The 22,991-nt window shown below is 40.7% G+C and overlaps 1 protein-coding gene across 1 annotated transcript in view; it reads right to left on the reverse strand.

Annotated features, from left to right (window-relative positions):
* INPP5F (inositol polyphosphate-5-phosphatase F) overlaps positions 1-22,991 on the reverse strand; it is a 40,551-nt gene that overhangs the window by 6,044 nt on the left and 11,516 nt on the right. Inside the window, exons 2-13 of the mRNA XM_012723630.1 lie at positions 21,959-22,095; positions 20,342-20,470; positions 19,777-20,125; positions 17,396-17,594; positions 16,401-16,580; positions 15,519-15,586; positions 11,976-12,100; positions 10,933-11,010; positions 9,935-10,055; positions 8,188-8,316; positions 6,664-6,781; positions 5,065-5,263 (exon numbers count right to left, since the gene is read on the reverse strand). Of these exons, the coding sequence (XP_012579084.1) occupies positions 5,065-5,263; positions 6,664-6,781; positions 8,188-8,316; positions 9,935-10,055; positions 10,933-11,010; positions 11,976-12,100; positions 15,519-15,586; positions 16,401-16,580; positions 17,396-17,594; positions 19,777-19,803 (1,244 nt within the window). The 5' untranslated portion in view covers positions 19,804-20,125; positions 20,342-20,470; positions 21,959-22,095. The remainder of the gene's footprint in view (positions 1-5,064; positions 5,264-6,663; positions 6,782-8,187; positions 8,317-9,934; positions 10,056-10,932; positions 11,011-11,975; positions 12,101-15,518; positions 15,587-16,400; positions 16,581-17,395; positions 17,595-19,776; positions 20,126-20,341; positions 20,471-21,958; positions 22,096-22,991) is intronic.

Below are 22,991 nucleotides of genomic sequence, written 5' to 3' on the forward strand. Positions count from 1 at the left end.
AATCCCCGCAGCCCCAGCCCCCGCGCGGTACTCACGTGCCCGCCGCCGCCAGAGCCCAGCTGCAGATCGGGCGCCACCACACATGCAGCACGAACGGGGCCCTACGGCCCGCGCGCGCCGGCAGCGCGATTCTCAGTCACAGCATTATGTCGAACGAAAAGCACTTGGCACGTCACAGGCGGTCGAAAAAAAGTCAGCCCCCCACCCCGTTTTCACCGCGGTCTGAGCCGCAGCGAACCCCTCAGCCCTCCCCCCGCCCCCCAGACAACACGGTCACGAACACGGACGAGACAACACGAGCCCCGGCTGCCGCCCCCCAGCCGCCGGCGCGGCTACTCGTTCTTCTCGTCCCGCCAGTCGGGCAGCCCCTCCTTCCACACGATGAAGACGAAAACCGCCAGCACCACGTGCAGCCCCACCACCGCGACGATGGTGGCGTAGAAGCCGCTGTCGTCGGGGGACATTAACAGGAGGCTTTGGAAAAGGAGCAATTTACAGGAGAAATACAAGCCCACGGGGACTTTCACCATCAGTCCTGCAAAAAGGAGGAAAATCTTGAAGGTGGTGGCCAGGCTGCCGCCTTCGGGCTTGGGCTCCGCCGCGTTGCCGGGGGCGTTGCCCGCCGCGTTGGCGGGCCGCTGGGTGGTGGGCGGAGGCCGGTGCGAGCGCGGCATGGCGTCCGTCAGTCCGTCCGTCGAAGGCGCGAAGCTCAGTCAGACAGCCGCCTGCACCCGACCGCCCGCCCGCAGCGACTGCAGCGACTGCGGCGAAGGCACAGGCTCCGCCCCGGAACGCGGAGCAGCGCCCACTTCCGCTGCGGCGAGCGCGGCCCGGCGCATGCGCGGCCTGCGGAGGGGTGGGCGCCCCCGCTGCAGGGGCTGGTGGGGGCAGCTGCCGCCTCTCTGAGAGCTGGGGCTGCGGCAGCCAGGCTGGCAGCCCCGCGGGCCTCCCCTGGTGCAGGGAAGAGGCGATCCGCCCTGCAGGAAGGGGGCCGCAAGTGGAGGCCACAGCTGCGCCGGCCCCCTGCGTGCCGCTTCACTTGCCGCAGTGCGCGGGGTGCTAGTGGGGTTCTGCACATTGAAGCTTCTGCCCCGGCGCACTAGAAAACCCTGCTACCAGGATATTTTCTCTTGAGACGTCAAAAGCTACGGAAAAAGTATGAACCAGACAACATTTTAAGTAAGACAGCCTCCAATTCTGCTATCACACATCCTGTGTCACTTGCCACACGCTAAGCCCTGCCCTAATCCCTGTAAAAATCTAGTGACAAAAACAAGCGATGCCCAACTCAACAAGACACACAACAGTTGAAAATTTAAAACCCGACAAAGGATTTAAACAGACATTTTCCTGAGGAAGATACACAAAAGGTCAATGCCCACAAGTACAAATCATCAGCATCCTTTGTCACTAGAGAAATGCAAATCAAAACCAGGAGAGGCTGCTTGACACCACAAGGATGACTACTGCCGAAGGAGGACAATAACCAGTATCACTGAGTCCGTGCAGATGGACCCTCATGCACTGGGGTAAGAAATGTAAAATGGTGCTGCCTCTGTGAGAAAGTCTCAAAAGTTAACCACCAGAAGCAAGCAGCACAAGTGGGCACTTCAGTCCCAGGCATATTCCGAAAATAGAAACATGTTCAAAAACTTGTACACCGTTTTTATAACATCAGTAGATGTAAGATCCAGAAGGTGGAAACACCCTAAATGCCCACACCCTAAATGCCCACCAAAGGAAGACTGGAGGAACAGGATGTGGTAGACTGGAATATGATTTAGCTATAAAAAAGGAGTGGAGGTTTACACCTGCCAGAAAAAGCATAAACTCTGAAAACATTATGCAAAATGAACAAAGCCAGGCACAAAGGACCATATATCATTGTGTACCAGGGTGGTCCCCAGGAAAAGGGGAGGTTCCAGGTTCCCTACCCCACCCAAAAGGAGTGGGGACTGGGGAGCTGAGCAGGGAAGGGAAGAATCTGGAGAGGAGACTGAAGAGGAAGGAAGCAGGACGAAGAGCCAGAAGGAGACCTGAGGGAACCACATGGAGCAGAGATATGTGAGTAAGTTGCACCTGCTTCTTGGTCCTGGACTGATTGAAACAGATGTGGGTGAGGGACCTGTGGGGAGGTTCACTATGGCAGCGTTTATTTGATTTCCATTTTGTTCTTTTTCTCCCAGACTTGTCTGGCTACCTTTGGGCCCATCCCTTTTGGACGGATTTTTACCCATGAGGGGATGGGTAACTTTGGTGTTTGATTTAGAAACTCTATTTCTTGGTCTTTTCTGTATTGCACACCAATTGTATTAAAGTTTCTTTCCTTTAAAGTTCTTACATATTTTGTCTTGATGCGGCAGATGGCAGAACCTATTTAGAGAAGCAGGTTTGGGGGTTTAGCTGTGTCCCTGTCTCCCTGCCCTGTAACAAGAGAATTTTGCCAGAAATGTCCAGACTGCACATATATGAGACAGCAGTAGATCAGTTGCACAGGCCTGGAGAGCCAGTGGGGCACGCGAGTGACAACCACACAGTTTGGGGCTTCTCTAGTGGTGATGGGAATGTTCTAAAACTGTGGTACGGCTGAATAGGTCTGAATATTCAGAGCTGCAGGCTTGAAATGGGACAAATGTCTCAATAAAGATTTTTACAAAAACCAAGAGAATGATTCCACTGCTGAATCCCTCAAGTCAGAGGACTGAAGCCAGCTGGCTGGCGAAGACCTGAGCTCTTGAAGTCATTCCCCGAGGGACCTCACAATGACCCGCTCCAAATCCATGTCCATAATTCAGTTGGACTGTACAAAGTTCTAGACCAAAGTCAGTACAAAAACAAGTTTCCAGCCCTCTCTCTTCAAAAGAAAGGGGAAACTATTCACAATCTGGAAATCTTTAGTCCTGACAATGAGGAAAAGTGCCAGTGACAAATCTCGGCAGCATCAGAAAGCATAACTACAAGACAAAGTAGAGAAGAGTTAGCAAGAGTTCTTAACTGTCTACTCAAGGTAGAGGAAAACTGTTAACTTTAGAAATTCAAATGAGCACAGGACACAAACCTCTAATCTAAGGCAAGTGTTCTCCACACAGGAGCCCACACGGCAAACAGCCACAAAGTAATGAAGTGCCTCTGTTGAAACAAAGATACAGGGACTCCTGGCAGGCCAGCCTCAGCCTCTACCCCAGCCAAAAAGCCAAGCACGCCCTGTGGAGTCAGCTTTGCTCCCTACTCCATCCATGGCATTATGACTCAGCTCCAAGAAGGTGGCTTCTAATAGAAATGTAACAGTCGGGAGAGTGGCAGGCAGCAGCCAATGCCTCCACCGCTGTCAGATGGAACCACTTCTGGTGTGGTGAACCTATGAGAAGACCAAAACGAAGAGTCTCAAAACTGACAGCCGTCTTCTGGATGAGAAGACCAAAACGAAGAGTCTCAAATCAGACACCCGTCTTCTGGATGAGCAGTGTTGCTTCTGGCCATCTCAGACCCAAGTCAATGTCCTGCTGAAGCGGCAACACACAGAGACCCTCCCTCCATTGGGCTCTGGCTAATGTCAGCCGCCAGTAGAATCTCAGCCAAGGAATACTGGTGGGTGAGACCATCTTCAGACTCACTGTCCCAAGTTTATGTTTATCCACGTTTTGTTGCAAGCTTTGAGTGGCATAGCTAAACGCACTTTTCTCTCTCTCTTTTTTTTAATTCCTAATTTCCACAAGAATTGCAGGACGAGAAATCAGATACAGCGTGACCTTACAAAATAGTATTTAGACACAAACCTTTTGGCCTTCCCCTATTTCAATTATCTCTAAAGGAGAAATAAAGATACTCAATCTAAGGAAGACATTGATAATTTCACCTTTAAAAATTAAAGTGCAGGGGCCCCTCCCTAGTGGCGCAACGGATAAGGAAGCAGCACTGCAAGCTGGCCACAGCCGCTTCAGTGCGAGTTCGATCCTCAGCCCCGGAGGTGACCCACATGGCGCAGCAGACCTCTCCTGTCTCTCCCGCTGCTCCCCTCAGCAGTGTACTTTGTCGATCTGCCTGTCCTGCTCCCCACTCTGTCTCTGGTGAGTCTTCTCACCACCCCTGCACCACTGGCTTATACCCCAGCTCTGAATGCATAAATAAATAAAATCTTTAAAAAAAAAAATCAAAGTGCAAATTAAAACTAGAGCACAATGCAGGCGTACTGCCTGCAGTTATTTCTGTATAGGAATATGTCCTTTTTTGTTGTTGCTGCTGTATTTAGATGGACTACTATTATCTTTAAAAATCCAGTGAAGGGACATAAAAAAGAAAATTTCTGCCAAGTTGTATGTGAGTAAAAACTCATCCCTTATTTTAAGAGTATGCAAATTGCATCCATACAGATAGTATTGACTATCAAAATACATGAAATTAAAGTCACAGACAGCTTCTTATAAACCCACATTCACTAATGACTTTTGTTCATTTTAATATATGTAATGTACATATTAATGTAATGACTACTTTGCATTCAGTTGTTCTTTCAAGTTGGTTTATGTTCCTTTCAATAAAAACATGCAATGTAGGGGCCCTTCCTGGTGGCGCAGCAGGTTAAAGCACAGTACTAAGAAGCTAAAGCCACTTCAGCATGTGTTCGGTCCCCAGACCCGGAGGTGACCCACATGGCGCGGCAGACCTCTCCTGACCCACCCCCCACTCCCTTCAGCAGTGTCCTTTGTCAGTTGGCCTGTTCTGCTCCCTGCTCTATCTCTGGTGAATCCTCTCACCGCCCCTGCACCTCTGACCTATACCCCAGCTCTATATGCATAAATAAATAAATCTTAAAAAAAAAACCAAAACATGAAATGTAAAATAAGATAAAATCTAGAGCCTTTTATCATCAGCGGTTGGTCTAGAATTTTGATATGTTTATTACATCAAAATATTTCTCTATGTAACTGAATTTTTATTTCATATCTAAGGCAAGTGTCTCCGTCCCAGCCCTTTTTTGAAGACCGCCAAGCAGGGTATACACTGCCAGTGTGAACTACAGCTTTCCCACATGAGAAATGTAAGAACGGAGACACTTCAACTCACCTGGGGTCACAGTCTATGAGGGCCCAGCCCCCGTGGAACTTTTCATTATCAGGCAGCAGTAACTTCATGTAACTTTGTAAAAGTTGACTAATTAGTTCCTGGTGGCTTCTCTGATTTTCCTTATGCAAGGCTTCATGCTCTTTCTCCTTGGTGAATATGGAATACAGATCTTCTGTCACTGGAATGCCTTGCATCAAATCTAGAGTAGAAAGTGTTAATATATCTATCATCAGTTACTAACACACTTAAAAAAACAAGGGAGGAATGTAAGGCCTAAAACCATAAAACTCACATGAAAACACAGGCATAAATCTTTGTGATGTTGGTGAGGTCAAAATCAAAAGAAAAAAGTAGACAAACTGGACATTACCAAATTATAAAAAAATTTTGTGTTTCAAAGGGCAATGCCATAAAAGTGAAAAGACAACCTACCGAATGGGACTTTATATTCTGCTATAGAATCCAGCATAGTTGATAGACTGTACTCTTCTGAAGAGTATATTGGCTCTAAGCCCCTACTTAGTAAGGTTTTACAAAAAAATTCTTTATCAACAGTCAAATGGCCAATTTAAAAATGGAGTAAAAGACGTAAATAAGCTAACTTCTTCCAGGTATGGCAGGTTGCTCAAGCCTTAAAAATACATTATAATCTCTTTCCCTCTAGTCTTTGGGACAAGAAGACTGGAGGCATCTTCTGGGAAAAGAGGCCCGACAAGGAGAAGCAGTAAATCAAGGCTGCTGCTGGCCTCTCTTGCTCAACCCTCAGGAGACCCAGTTTCAAGAGTAGGATGAGCTGATATTATGGATCTTGAATTGAGAGGACAGAACCTGGTCTTCAGTTACACAGCCGAGTTGGCAGCATAACCAGCAGAAGAAAGGTATCTTTCTAAAATTTAGATTTTAGCAGGCATCACGTATCCTGTCCATGGCAAACGAACCATACTTCTTTACACCAGGCTTCTCAGAAACCTAACTAGCACCCGACTAGGTGCTAGTATTTCATGTGTGAAACAGTACATGATTACTAGATTAAAAATGGGACACAAAAAATATTCAGAGAGACCAGTCAGACAAACTCTTATACTTGGTTTAATCAGAAACACTCTACATTTACTGTAATCCTGTAACGTAATATGTTCATGAAAATTAAATTAAAATTCATATCAGGGCATGAATTCTACTGGGCAATCTAGCCTCTATTTCCTCTTTATCATAATGCTAAAAATTTATAGCCTATTAAGTTATGGCTACAGAAAAGATATATCACTCTAAGCCTTGAGTGATAGAAAAACAGAATGTAGAGTTTTCAGCTAACAAGGTTTTAGGTCACCTTATTCCATACTCCAGGTCCCTCAACCTGTCTTCTGTTACATGAGTCGCAAACTGACAAATGCATGTGAAAATCTGTGGTTTCTTGCTTCAGTCTACAATACCTATCACATTTTAATCCTGTGAAAATCTGAGTTTGACTTACTGGGTTAGATGTTCAAAAGCGATACACTAGGATAAACCATATAAACTGTTAATAAAGTTGGTTTCTATAAAATGTTAGTCACAGACAGAATCACACATTTAAAGAAAGCCATTTATGCTCCTTACCTATAACAGCTTGCCTATAGGCATCCTTAAATCGGTTCAGGTAATACCTATTTGCTGAATTAACACCATCTTTCATAACACCTGCTAACTTCCTTTCTCCAGTTCTTGTAAAGTCACCCTGTCAAGTAAAAAGGTCATTTTGATAATTCAAATATAAGATTTCCCAAAGTCAATGTAGACTTTCAATGCAATACTGGAATTCTGCTTTCCTAATTTCCGAGTTAAAATAGCTACTAGTGGTTGGCTCTGACCCAAGCGTTCCAATAAAGAAAAATGCTATCTGTGGCATCAAGTCTTCACAGTTTGATGATGCTTTAAAGTAAAGCCATTCTTGGCAATCTGTAAAGTTTCTAGAACCTAGCTCAAAAACTGTAATGAAACAAAACAGCCACAACATTTCCAAGCCAGCAACTCGTATGATACTCAAAACGCACAAATTTCTGATGTGGGGAAATGTGAACTGTTCCCCCGAGTCCCCAACAATGGGCTTTCACCAAGATGTGTGGGTAAGCTTCATGTACCAGAGACAGCAGTGGCTTCCACCCTCACTTCACATTATAATCCCCATAGAATAATCCAAGATTTAAATAGTTTTGTTTCCCTGACTTTTCACAAAAGTGTCAGTGCAAGTCCCTAAGGAGAGAATGATTTAACTCGAAGGCAAGCAAAGCATAGTTCTTTTTGTCTCCCATCCCCACTCCACTCCAGTCTCTCTACCCAAGAATATCTCAGAAATGGGTCTTTTCCTAAAAGACAATTCAGAAAGCACATGCTGCCAATCAGGTCATTCACAGAAATTATTAATATAGCAACAAGACTATTATAGGAAAGAGACACATGGCTGAGTCCAAAGTATCAAAAAAGAGAAGTATTTCTCTTTCCTCCCAGCTTTATTGAGATATAATTGACAAGAAATCACTGTCTACATTTAAAGTGTATATATGATTTGATACATTTAGTGAAATGGTATTTGGTTAACACATCCATTACCTCATATAATTCCCTTTTTTTTTTTTTTTTGGTATATAAGAACATTTAATATTTACTCTCAGCATATTTCAACTTTATAATATGGTGTTGTAAACTATAGTCACTATTCTATATATTTTATAGCTCCAGAATTAACTCATTTATAACTGAAAGTGTATACTCACTGACCAACCTTTCCCCGTTTCCCCCATCAATGAATCTGATGCTTTTAGATTCCACACATAAGTGAGACACAGTATTTGCCTTTCTCCACCTGGCATATGTCACTTAATACAATGCCTTCAAGGTTTGTCACATTATTACAGATGGTAGGATTTCTTTCTCTTTTTCTGGATGAGTAATATTCCATCGCTTACTCTCTCTCTCTTTCTCTCTCTCTCTCTCACACACCCCTCTTCTTTAGCCATGGTGTCATTAAACTTAATGACACAGACCTACCAACTGCAGGTTACTTACCTCTTTCTCTCAAAAATGAAGTTAATTTTAAACCGCATGCTATGTCTTAGAGGATGACCCACACAAGCTCTTCCTTACCTTCAGAGCAGCTGTCCCGGCATACTGTCTGCTGATGGAGTCACCATTGTTAGCCCACATTATCTGATAGATCCGATTGCATTTCACAGGCAATGGCTGCTCTGGGGGCATCACACCTAATTTTTTCAGCTAAAATCAACACATTAGTGGGTAACTACATTTAAATCAGGAAAATATAGCATAAGATGTATATTACAGAACAGAAACACGTTTATAAACAATTTAGAGTCCTTAAATGAAGGGGACAGTATCATTGCACTTTTTCAAAATAATGTACCATTTAAGGGCCTCTCTTATGGGTCAAGGGGCTAAATCTCAGCTCTATGAAGCTATCTGCAGCCACTGCAGCACAAGTTCCCCAAGTTCTCCATCCAGGGAGCGGACCCACATGGCATGGCAGACCTCTCCTGTCTCACCCGCTGCTCCCCTCAGCAGTTATTTCAGTCCATACGTCTATAGTGGTGAATCCTCTCACTCTCCCTCCCTGCACCTCTGGCCTATGTCCCAGCTCTTGTATGCATAAATAAATAAATCTTTAAAAAAAAAAACACACACACAGAAACAACAATAGTAGCAGAGCAATAATTGCCCCATAAATATTATCTCTAGCCAGACTAGGTTTCTAAGAACTTTTTTACATTATTTCATTTACTTCCCACAATTCTTTATCATCAATACTCTTATTACCCTCATTTTAAAAATAAGGAGTCAAAAGTTTGAAGAGGTCAGTTCTTTACATGGATTCAACAGCTAGTATGTGACAGACCCTGGCCTTGAACTCAAAAGTCTGGATGCTTACATGCTGCGTTAGAAGGAAAAGACTCACATCAAAAAAGACTCAGTCAAATGTTCATAAAAATGACCTCATGCGGAGGCTGACAATGGCAGCCTTTGTCTTGACTTGGAATTTGATTTTGCTCTTTTTCTTCCAGACTGTCTGGCCCCTTCTGCCCCTTCCTACTGTCTCCCCACCAGGAACTGCCTTAGACTTGGTGTGGGCTTTCAGGTCTCAGTGGCCCTGCTTTGGGCCAACTCTGTTTGGCTGGGCATTTACCCATGAGGAGTTGGGTAACTTTGGGTGCTCCATGGAGAAACTGTTTTAACCACATTCTTTCTCTTTTCTGGTGCACACTAGTTCTCTATTGCACACTAATAGTATTAAAGTTCTTTCCTATTGAAGGTCAAAAAAAAAAAAAATGACCTCATCCTAGCAATTTTCATCGTGGGAAGCATCTAAAAGGGGGCACTGAGGTTAACAGAGGACAGAACAGATATAATGACTGCAGAAAGCAGAGACTGTAACCAGGGCTGGGGTACAAAGGGGAAAAGCTGAGTCTGTGGTTCCCATGGAACCAACAATCCAAAGGAGGGCTTGCCCTGCACCCAGCTTTCCAGGACTTCTTTTGTGCCCTTATTAGCGAGCCTGATATGGGCAGCTGCAAGCCAAATGTGGTGCCACAGGCTTCCTGTGCCCAGTAGAGACAGGACTTGGAGCTGAGAGAAAAAACAGGTAAATAACCACAAAGTGTCACAAAATAACGTTGGGCCTCACAAGTTTTAAGAGTATTTAAGAAAATATCGTTTAAGTCAACCTATTTCTAGTGAAGTTTGTGCTTTCTAGATTGTCAGGCAACAGGATGGTTGTATACTATAAATGTTCTACCTGACAAAGACTTCAGTATTTTGTTTACACGTGAAAAAAAAATTTTTTTGATGAATATTTACAGCCCAACAGATTCCAAATTACCTGCTGCTCCATGACCACACGGGCAATAGCGGCTTGGACCACATTGGTGCGGTCCAGACAGTCCATGCAGTTGACGCGGAAAATCCCTTCCTGCTTACATATTACTCCAGCCTGATCCACCCTTTCAAAAACAATATGAGATTATTTTACAGTGTAAGTACTCTTAAGAAGTTTGTGAGAAAACACAATTCTTTAAAGTATAACAATAATAACAGCATTATCAATTTGCTTGAATTTGATAATGTGGCAGGCATTAGTGTGCCCTTTCTTAGCCAATTAACTTATACAGTAACTTGGTAAGAAAGACATAATCTCCATTTCGGGAAAAAAAAAAAAAAAAACCACCAAAGTGCAGAAAGAGTGATCTTGCTAACCACAGAGGTCAAGTACTAGGCAGAGATCACAGCCCCAAGTTACGCTTTTCAGGACATTAAACACCACCCTGCCCCTCCTTTGTGACTCCATGAAGAAATGCATCTGAATGAGCTGGAACAGACTACATCACTTTATCAACCAGTTAGGGGCCCGAAGTGTGCTTTGCTCGTCTGATTTCCCTGGCCATCCACGGCCTCACCATCTAATTGCATGTTCTCTCCTGTCTTTAGATCTATTTCCTCTTCCTACAACTCCCTCCTATAGTCTGAGAATCATCCTTCTCCCCCCATAATCTTGTAATGAAATGTTTGAAATCTGAAACCAAATACCTTTACTAAGCCCTCCTTCCCATGTTAAGGACGATGAGGCAGACTCGAGAAAGAATAAATGTATACTGTGGTACATGAGAAGGAATTAAAGAATATTCACAAGAGTGTTTCATTCTGTTTTGCCCATCCCTATGACACCTTTTTCCTGCTCAAAGCTAGTACTGTCTAATGACTAACATTCTCTTGAAAAAATAGGATATGAGAAAACAAAAATTCTTTCTCTGCTTGCTGCTGTTATTTGAATACTCTGTGGTACTAGACAAATACATCTGATTTCACAGACAAAATACTTACCAACACCACTTCATGTCAAGAATAATGTCATAAATGGCATCTGTTAATGTTTGAACATTCTCAAACTTCATTCCTCGGCTAAAATACATGCCAAAAAAAGAGAAACTATCTTTAATGGTAGTCTATACTTAAGATACATTTAAGTTACTTAAGAAAATTTTTTACAATGAGTACTCTAAGTACATGATGTTAATACCAATAAATTATATCAGCAATTATAAAAATTTGCACTGCAAAAGAAAAAATACTTAAGAAGCTGAAGCATAACACAGGTTTCTCAGAAGGTTCTTCCCTCGCCAAATTTTGAACACTTGGGTAAATTAACCCAGGTAAGAGCCTGGATTATGATAAAAGAGCCTTGCTTTGAGAATGCCCATTATAGCTAAACAATTCATGGATTGTTTTTACCAGAACAAACATTAGTAAAGTTTATCCACAGGGAAAGAAATATTATTAATAGAGTATGAAGACAAGCCAGCACATGCTTTAAGCAAGGGAACTCTAACTTCTGCTAGTCTCAGACTCAAGCCAAAAAGAAAAGCTCCGTTCTTTTGTAACTGACTGATAGAAGCAGAACTCCAAGCCTGCCAGGCATTTGAAGCAGAAAGATTGTGAATATTTCAGGGGAAAAAAAAACACCTTAATTTTCTAGTTATAATCAAACCCATGTGAACATTAAATCTATAAAGCTATCCAGAGTCATGCAGCACAGGTTCAATCCCCAGCCAGGGAGGTGACCCACAGGGCGCAGCAGACCTCTCCTTCTCAACCGCTGCTCCCCTCAGCAGTGGATTTCAGTAGATCTGCCTGCTCTGCTCCCTACTTTCTCTAGTGAATCCTCTCACCCTCTGCAACCTCTGGTCTATACCTGGGTTCTTTCTTGTATACATAAATAAATAAATCTTTAAAAACAAAACAACAAATAGAAATGATACTCCTTCCCATTCTAATAATTGTCTTCCCAATAAAGAGAAACTGAAGTTCCTGCAGCAGCTTCTAGTGTCAGCATTGGAACTGATCAGATCTTCAAGAAGCCATCTTACCAGTGCTCGTGGAAGTCAAATGAAACATAAGTGAGTTGTGAGTTGTTAAAGAGCAACACTTGCTTCAGATAAGCATCACCAATAATTTTCTCTCTTCCTGCCTGGTCTACCAAGTTAATAATAACCTATGAGAGCAAAGAAAAAGAAATAATTCATTTTAGTCATTTGTTAGAATTATGTGATTTTTATTGATTTATCTGGAATGTTTTAGAAATATTTTAGTCATACTTAGGAGTTAATCCACTCAAACACAATTTCTTCCCCCTATAAAATTAGATTTTTGTTTGTTATATTTAGGTTTATGGGGCTTATTTATATCAATGGCATTAATAGCTTTTTTATCATTTATAATAACTAACTAGAATACATAATGAAAAAGTCCTTTATAACAGCAAGTATTTAAAATATCTAAAATAATTTAAAAATATACAAGATATACACTAGACACTATATAACTGCTGAAATATATGAACGAGAAACTGAATAAGGGGAGAGATAAAACACAGTGCTAGATGCAAGAGTCAATATTGTAAAGGTGTCAATTCTCCCCAAATTAATCTATAAACTCAACAATACAAATCAAAATCCAAGCAGTATCTTTCTAGAAACTTGACAAGTTAATTCTAATTCAAAGTCTCAGTCCTTCTGGAAGATGGGGAAATTTCTGAAATGAAGAGCAAAGGAGAATCCCATCTACTGCAGCTGAAATGGGGGTTTGGGCAGAGGGCTAGAGGAGTGCTCGATAGAACAGGCCAGGCAGCCTGGAGATAGACTGCACATCCCGAGGGACTCACAGGATGATACTCTTTAATTCTGGGACATCTACAGATGATCCTATAAACTCTATAGAGGTAGCTCCAAGTGCCAGGGGAAAGCTTTCTGTAGCTTTTTACATCTTATTGTACACAAAATTAACTCTAGATGCATTAATGATCTAAATAATTTTTCTCTAAGTTATAAAAATACTACAAGATAATTTGGGATTATATTTCTGCTTTTGTAGGATGGGATTTAACACTCTAGGGACAACATAAAAAACAGTGCATAAAGAAAAAGACAGATATAAATGGAATAGCTCTGTGTGACAAATGGCAGTATAATCAAAGATAAAAAAACAAAACAACAAAAGGACAGATCTGCAACATAAAAACCAATAAAATAGAACAGTATCATTGGTTTTGCATTATAATGTTATAAAATATTGATCTTATTATATACTATAAAGATGCTATAAATTCAGTAAAAAAAAAAAATGGGTCAAGGATACCACAGGAAATTCACAAGAGAAAACAACTTTGCACAAGAGACTGCAACTTTGTTATTCAAAGAAATGTAAGTTTTGCACAAAACTGGTTTTTACCTGTACATAGACAAACATTGAACACTTAATGTAGACAGCTTTGGTGGGTATGTGTGGAAGTGGGCACTGTTGCTGAGTGCAAACTGGTGTGAGCTTTTTGGGAGAAATATAGGGGTTGGTACCAACCTTAAATACATATACTATTTGAACCAAACATTTCAGATGTGCAAATTTATTTTATAAAACACAAGAGTCCCCAAAGAAGGATGCTTTCTAGCCTTTATAATAGTACAAATGATATTCTAGCTGCGACTGCTTCAGAGCAAGGAGGGCCACCTCCCGTTAGCAAGCACCACCTTGCGGGGGTGGGGATCAGGTGTCTCCATCTGCTTTGTTCCGTTCCAGCTCTGGCATCTCTGCAGTTTGATACGGACCTTTTTTTTTTTAAACTTTTTTTTCTTAAAATAATATAGCCTGCCTGCTTGCTGTTTCAGGGCTGTGATGTATTTTCCCAGTGGTTTTGTAAGATTTCACAACAACTGAAGGGGGAGATCCTATACCTCTAAAACACAATGTTGTAAAGCAATTCACATTAATAAAAAAATAAAAAGGTTTCACTGCCCCATCCAAAAAGGTCTGCTAATGGAAAAATGGTTAAAAGCTAGCCATGAGATATTAACGAGAACAGATGTAGAAAAATGTCTATGGTATGACCCACTGCTGACGTCAGTTTATAATGGTGCATACATGTTTGGGGCTGCAAATGACAAAATCCACTGACTTAAATCTCAAAACAGGGGGTCTGGAGTTTGCATGGTTTGAGAATTGCTTAATGAGCAGTTACAGATACAGATGCCCGTTTGCCATTTTTCGCTCTGCCATCCTCAGCAAATGGGTCAGTCCTCTGGCTAGTCCACTTACTCGACAACTGCACCAGTGCCTCATCAAATGCAGACACAACCACAGGAGACTGCTGGCGCCTGCGTCTCTCTCCTTTAGAGCAGGAGGGTCTTTCCCAGAGGCCTCCCGGCTGACTACTCCACACATCATAGCTCACGGCTGATTTGCCAATGAACATGCACAGGCCGCGCCTAAACCAATCACTGGCAAGGACAACGGTGGTGCCACCAGGTCTGAGTCAGACCACCGTGGGCCCACCTCCTGGAGGGCAGTCACCTAGGGGACAGAGTGGAAAAGCAAGCGTTGCTGGGCTACTGCTGGAAACCAGGACATGTCTGCTCAGTACATACACCTATAAAGTTGCTGTGCACAAACAGGACTTAAAGTCAAAAGGGTGCAGGGATGAGAACGGTGAGGTTACATTTGCTCTGCTTCTTTCACAGACTTCAGTATTGCTTCAGTTTTTACAGTGATTAGGTGTTACACATACTGTGATTTCTTCTTTGTAATGTTCTTGATAATTACACATATTGCTAATCAATGAACGTATTCGCATTGTAAAAAAGTCAATCAGGGATAAAGGTTAAATCCTCTGACCACGCAAAGGCATCTCTGGAGGTAACCCCCGTTACATACTTAGTGTATTCCGTCTTCAGCTCTAAGTGCACACCTATACAAATGTGCAAGATACGTATATGTGTGAGAACATACATAGGTGGCAGAGAAATGCATGTATATAAACGACTATTGTATTTTATAGGATCTTTAAATGGTAATATACCATAGGCGGTTACACTGTTTCTTTCTAACCTCCTATGATTTTAAGATCTTTTCATGTGAGTACACATGGATTTGCCTAATCACTTTTAAGCATTTGCATTTTATCATTTTAGCTGTGCATATTTTACCCACTGACCTGATGAACATGTTACTTTTATGCCACGACAAATATTCTTCTACATGCCTACTTGACTGAACACATTTTCTCTAAGGTAGATTAAACTTTTTTGTAATAGAGTGCCAGTTACTCCATATCTGTGACAAAACTTGGGATCCCCCCTTTTTAAATGTGAGCTATTTTGGTGAGTGGTGGTGGTTAGTTTCATTTCTTACTCTAGATACTTCTTAGACTGTTAATTACTGATTGTAGACTAACCTCCCTCCTATCCAAGAACAGTCTGAAGTAGCTGAGTCAATAGTTTAAATGTGATTCTTTAATGTCAAGATAAATGCTATTTTGCTTAGTTATTAACTACATGTTATTTTCATGAAATTTAAAGAAACAGATACATAGTCATTTCTAAGCATGTAAGAACACTTTATTACTACAGATCAAAGCCCACCTGTTTTTTGTAAATTTTCAGTTGTTCTTCGAAATGGGCACAGAAATAGGGAACAGTTTCCTTTTCACCTACAAAGAAGTGATACAAAGTCTATTTTTCCTTCCCATGTTTAAGACAGAAATTAGTGTCTATTCCATCTTTACTCTTAATTTACTGATACCCGCATGTAACTAATAGTCTACAAACAGTATTTTAAAATGAAAGGCTAAGCCAAAAGCTGATTTTTTCCAATTAAATGGAAACATATGGAAAGTGCAAATTGAAATTGAGACATTTATTATTTATAAATAAAGGTTCATGTAGTTTATAAATAAAATAAAACCCCCTCTACAACAAGGTAAAGTATAAAGAGGCTAGTTTTCCTGAATGCTCACTAAGTATTGAGAGAAAAATAGTCTGTTAACTTAATTTTAAAAATCAATCTCATTTAGCAGTCTAAGTAGATTGACTAGCTTATTCCAGTGCTGAAAAAGATTAAATCGTCATATTTAAAACAACAAACCTTGCACAGTGAGACACTGATTAAAGGAATCTACTATTTGCAGATGTCGTGTTTTAAGATAGTTCCTGGGTCTACAAATACTGTATACATTTACCCTTTTCCAAAGTTGAGCATTCGATAAAGTATTCTCAAAGAAACAACAATTTAAATCTATGAGACAAACTACGTCTACCTTTAGGGGGAATATTTTTACTGCCAAACTCTTATTAAACTGTCAATGGCCACTATTCGTCTTACCATTGTATTACTGTTACATTTCACTGTATGAGCATTGAATGACATACTGGTGAAACAAATCAAATTTCTGCATTATCTAATATTTTAAAAAATGTCCTCTCTGAAATCACTACTTGCAAACCAAAAAAAATTAACAAGCTTACTTTTGTCCAGTCGAGGTCTTGGATTGTATCGATACCCAACCTGGCTCCAAAAGACAGGCACAGAACCACGCGTTTGAATAAATGACAAGGTGTGATTATGGACATGAATTAGCTGCTCAGTCTCCACATAATTTGCAACATTTCCATTTTTATCCACTCCTCTTCGTTTATAGCGCATTCCTGAAAGAAAATCAAAACAGCAAACCATCTTTTTTAAAAAACTTGCTTAGCCTGACTAGCACATGCTTCTTACCCAAATCTAGTCTTTTAGGTGAGCCTGGAGGCCAAATGTGCAACTGCGAGACAGAACAGCACGCGCCCACCCCAAATCATAATTGTGTATATGCCACTGCCTTCTGAAGCTGAAGCTAAGACAATTCTTCTGAAGTGGAAGAGACAGCTTTTCCCAAACGTGCAAGCATTCCAGGATTTTTCAGTGTGATAAGCTACTCAGTGGGAACATCAGTATTTACCAATATCTCCCCGGTGACTTTCTTCTCTTCTCCAAATATATACCTTTTTTCCCCTCCTTTTATTAACTTATTTAAATTTAAGATTTATTTTAGTTACATGCATACAAGAGGTAGGCTGCAGGCCAGAGGTGCAGAGGGTGAGAGTACTCACCAGAGACAGAGTGGGGAACACAACAGGCAGGCAGACTGTGATATACTGTAGAGGGGAGCAGCAGGCGAGACAGGAAAGGTCTGCTGTGCCCTGTGGGTCACTCCCAGGCCAGGGATGGGACTCATGTTGCTGTAGCTGCTGACAGCTTCACAGTGCTGAAACTTAACCCCTTGTTTCACCAGGAAGGCCCCAACCCTTTTACTAGCTCTTGCCACTCCTCTCCAAAAACTATTTCCCAGTTACATCAAACTATTGCGTCACTGAGCTGAGGTCAACTGTATTTCCAAATTCACTGTTAACATTTCTACTCATCTGCAGGTTTTCTGTTCCACATTGATTTGATTTGTACAACCTTAGAGCCCTCTACTTACCAGCTCTGTGCCTACTTCGGCGTGAAATGAGAGCCACTAAAAACCGTGGGTGAACGTCGTCTACACAAGTGGAATCCTGAGGAGGGGTCTCTGGGCTGCTCTTCTCGTCATCAGATGATTCATTGTAATTAACTACCAATTCTTCAATCTGCACAAAGCCTTGGATAATGGGGATAATCCAGTAGTCGACATCTGGTGTCTGAAACCAATATTGACATCATGTTGTTTCTATACCAGACAGAACAGCTACTTTCTGAAGCTCATACAGTAGCTAGCACATTATCTGACAGTTATTAAAAGCAGAAATCTTCCAGGGTCTAACTGTATTTTCTGCTTTTTGGAAAACACCAAGGAATGGTAGGGGGGCTAGGGTCCATCCTTTTCTTCACGGACATTATTCAGGAAGAGCAGTCTGAGAGGGACATCAGAGCCAGACTGCTGGGGTATGATCCATAACCTCACTATGCTTGATGTTCTGTTTCATGAAATAGGGAAACTAAAACCTCGTAACACTGCTGTGAACATTAAACGAGTAAAATGTGCTTGACATAATGACTGCCACTGTATATAAGTGTTTAACAAGTGTAGCTATTATGATTATGCCTGTCAGAGAAAAAAAAGTTTAAAGGTTGATTTTCAACTAATTGTGTTAAGCCTTAAATAAAACACAACTCTGTTCACTATTATGAAACAAAGAGGTCTACTCTGTTTTCCAAGTTTAGAAATAAATTTGGTTCACATGCCAAAATCCAAGAAATGAACCCCACCCGCAAATTATCTTATTTTAAAGTCATCTAGTACAATTAAGAGACTATTAATTCAAGTTAGATTTCTTCCTCTGTGTCTTTTAGACTAAGAATACTAAAATTTCTCAATCGTTTGCAAGCAGGGACAATGATGGAACAACAACAAAAAAGGGCGCGCCGGAGAGTTGCTCTTCAGCCCTTTCTCCCTTCCTCCGTAGCTGATTTAGCCTTATCTCATCAACTTCAAGTCCACCTTTTCTTCCATAGCCATATGCTCCAGGTCCTACCCCACATTTCTGTTTTATGGAGCCCATGGACAGGATGTTAGGAAGGAAGGTAGATTTGAAACAGTGAAGGGCCTATTTGCATTCATTGTTCTTACAACCATATCCATGACTGTATTTCTCTTCTACCAATAAATGCAAAGCTCTTCATAGGAACAGAGAATGTTTGTGCAAAATGTCACCTTTATTATAAGTCACTAGTTCTAAATGAAAATGCAGTGTCTGACAAAGACTAGAACTCTCTATGTCAGCACACAGGATACATATTCATTATAGACACCCTAATATTTATCCCCATCACTGAGTTTTGATGGACATAGCTTGATCAAATTCATAGAGAGGTGAGACTATTTTCATGCCTCATCCTCAATAGAAGTATATGGTATCTAGATGCCACATGAAAAAGTCAAGATAATTTATACTGACTAACGCCAGCAGAAGAAAAAGAGAAAATTTTGGAATTTAGAAAAAGAAAACATGTGGCCCTATTTAGCTATTTGCACACTTTGTATCCAACCAATAACTGGCACATAACAAGCCTTATGTAAATATTTGCTGACTGAATAAGTGAGTTCACACTAGACAGTAATTCTCCCACAGAGGAAAGGAAGTATCATCAGATTGGAAGGAAACTCATGTGATACTATCATTATATTCCCTGTCTTCTCTGGTTCAACTGCTAGAAGTCCTGGGCTGTCCTACAGATCTGTCTACTCCAGCTCCCAGATAAGCAAACAGCACAGGTTAATGACGTAGTATAATTAAAAGACAACTGGATTGGAACATTTCCAGTTAGTAAACAAAATAGTTCTTTTTACAGAAACTCTATGGATGTTAGTTCCATAGTCTTAAATCACTATCATTCTATGGGAACCTACTAAATAGATTTAAGCCTGTGGCTATGAAGTAGAATTGTGAACTGTCTTAAAATAATGTCTTGGTTTCCCTCACTACATGTTTTTTTTTTTTAAAGAAGTTTTATTTGTGCACAAGAACTGGTGTACAGACCAGAAGTGTGGGGTGGTGAGAGGAATCACCAGAGAGAGAGTGGGGAGCAGAACAGGAGGACTGACAAAATACACTTCTTAGGGGAGCAACGGGCAGTCGGGAGAGGTCTGTCACGCCATGTGAGTCACCTCCCCTCCCGGGGATCGAACTCTCACTGAAGTAGCTGCGGCCAGCTCCACAGTGCTGCACTTTAACCTACTGCACCACCAGGAAGAGCCCTCGATGGTTCCAATTTCATTGGGAAAAATATTACTGTGAAATTTTAATTTATTGCAATACAATTGAAAAATACTTGCTCAACAACTATTACATACATTAGGATATTTTAGAAACAACTACTCACACCAATCTCAGTAAGATCCTGTATCATGTATTTATTCCAAAAAAATCGGTCATCGACCTGGAAAAGTTAGAGAATAAATAAATAGTAAAGAAATATGTTGTTTCAATTTTCCTATTGAAGTTGAAGGGGCCCATAAGTTGTCCCCTCAGAGGGAAACACTGTTCTGAGCTGTCAAAAGTACCTTCTGCCAGAGGGGACGGAGGTCATTTTCCCCAGCGCTTTGCCTCTGCACCGAATTGGTCAGATCATAGGTCAAGCTATAATAAAAGGATTCCGAGTCCATGAACATCTTTAGCAACTCCTCAAGTAATCTTCTCTCCAACTTCTCTTTCTCTTTACTTTCTTTAACCTATAAGAAATGAATCTGTTATTGCAGGAATTAAGTGTGAATCTTAACGTGGCTAATACCCAACTTTCTAAGGGGGACAAGTAAAAATAATTGCCAAGGACATGCAAAGACAGTGCTTTACTACGATAAGTAGTTTGAAAATAAGTTTACTGGGAGAAAAATTACAATTCGATTTAAAACTAAAGACAAACTTCAAGCCCCATGTCAAACGCTTACTTTCTTTTTATTAGGAGCTGACACATTGGACTTAATGTGTGTAAAAGTCTTCAGTAAAAACTTCGAGTCATCAGGAGATGGTATAATCTTCTCTGGTTTGTTAATTCCAAAATGATGCTTCTTACAGAGCTAAATAATTCGGAAGAGAAAGAGAATCGTTATTAATATCTGCTTGCTAAATGGTCAAGTAGAAATTCATGCACTGTGGATAAAAGTAAACTTCCAAGATTTAATAAAATGACCAAGGAGACAACAGATATTAGAAACACAGCTGTGGTGGCAAAGATTACAAAACTATAACAGAGGATAAGCAAAGGTTACATGACAGGAGAGCCTTATGCTAGAGAGGTAAGAAGTTCAAATTAGAATCATAATTATAACAAACTCTATTTACAGCAACTGAAGAAAAAATGCATTGATTGAGATCTTTAATGCTTTGAAAATTGGCATATAAGATTAAAAATACTGTCGAACATGCATTCGGGGCAGTACTTTACAACTATCTGTGCCCAAAATTTAACATCTCCCTCTTATTCACACACTACTCCATCAAACTTAGCACCCTCAAAACTGATCACATCTGTTTCCCCAATCTTGTCCCTTCTCTGATATGCCCGATCTCAGGCAATGGTGTGTCCACATCATGATCACTTAAGAAACCAATGCCTCCCATTAATCCCTCTCCTAAAGGTTCCCTATTAACCTCACCTATGTCATGCTGATTACTATGGGGTTAATTTCAGACCCTTATCTGTTACCCAAACCAGTGTTTCTCACAGGAGGTGCTAGGTTTTAACAGACAGGAGGATTCTTAATGCATGATCATTGATTATTGCACTTAGAACAGACAACCTAACAGCTTGCTTTCAAGAGCTAGAAAGTCCCACTCTGGAACCAGGCTTCAAGTTCTGAGTATGGCTCTGGCCCTATTTCCCACTAGCCACCTCTTGGTTTCCTTACTGACACGCTTGCTTTTGAGTGCAGAACCAAGCCTCCGTTGGATCTACTGGTTCTATTTATAGTCCATGAAAATTCCTTTTCATTCTAGGTTTAGCAATGTCTTCTGTCTCTCTTCCCCCTCTCCCACCCTTAATTTATTATACTCTTTCTTTTCTCCCTCTGGACTTGGGAGAGTTGATATAGGCCCTAATTTCCCTTAACTTACTTATCAACAATTCCAAAGTCCAAAAACTGAAACCTCAAAGTTTATTTTTTTTAAACTCATTACAAACTCATTTACTGGTAAAGTATTCCCAGAACTGATATCAAACTACAGATAGTCATCACTCACCTCGCTTAGTATGAATAATTGATTCTTCCAGAAATATTAATGTGTTGTGTTGTAGGGTAATGCCACAGCTTCACTCTAGAGCCAATTGGGCAGGGCCCAAGGATTCTCTCTCACTTCATTCCCACCTCAAGCTAAACAGCTCTGCTTTTATGTGTCATATAAAGACTTCACAGATTTTGCAATAAAGGTTCCACTACTACCACAGGATTAAGTTGTTTTAAAGATATTATCCAGCTCTAAAGTTATATGACTCTGTTCTATTAAACCAAATTGCTCGTATTTCTTTATATCAGGTCTCCACACAGTTTCCTGATACTTCACCTTACCTCCAGTTCAAGATCCTGAGGCTCCATTTCCGAAAGTGATAGCACAGCAATTTTGGTAACTTTACAGACCTCATGGTCACCTGGTAGTTTGCCCACTAATGCTTTCTGCCGAATTAAAATAAGCCACCATGGAAGATCTGAAAGAGAAAAGTCTTATTAATACCTCTGGTTAACTATAAAATGTTACTACTTACTGCGTTGGCAAACTGAAGGTAAATAATGTAACAATGGAATGTGCATTCAATATAACCAATTTAAAACATACAACAAAGATGTAAAATGGCCTTAATGCACATAAAAAGATGTTCAATCTCTCTCATAATTACAGCAATGGAAATCAAAATGCTGTGATGCCATTCTCACTCATCAGATTGAGGAGAATAATGTCATGACCACTCATTTGCTGACCAGACTACAGGGAAACAAGCACTCCCATGCAGCTGCTGTGCATATACACAGATACGGCTGTTTTGAAGACACATTCAGTGACATATGCCAATGTGTATATATGCACTTACCTTTTTTTTCTTTATAATAGTTTATTTTTACATCAATTTGTACATTTTTTTTCCATCTCAATTATAATCCCTGTGGGTTTCCCATCACCAAGTATGCACTTAGCTTTTAACTTAGCAGTCACAATCTTCTTAACTTATCCTGAAGATATATTTTAACAATACAAAAGACTACATACTCAACTCTATTCATTGTAGCAGTTTTTAACTACAAAATACTGGAAACTTTAAGTTGTCAGATATAAGAAAATGGCCTAGATAAAATATGACACACCCACGGGTGGAGTACTATGCAACCATAAAAAGGAATCAGGGGCTTTCTATAAACTGACAAGGAGTGGTTCCTGAATACACTGAGGGGATAAACGGGATATGTTGCTAATGTGTATAATAAATATACAATATAGTGATCGAATAAAATACATTATACATTATAAAATACATTAGGCCACAGCACTAGAGTATCTAGAGTGTGCTACCTTAAAGAAGGTATGAGAAGCATGGACCCAATCGTGTGT

This window comes from Condylura cristata, unplaced genomic scaffold (genome assembly GCF_000260355.1).
Source record: "Condylura cristata isolate star-nosed mole 26May11 unplaced genomic scaffold, ConCri1.0 scaffold00011, whole genome shotgun sequence".
Lineage (NCBI taxonomy): Eukaryota > Metazoa > Chordata > Mammalia > Eulipotyphla > Talpidae > Condylura > Condylura cristata.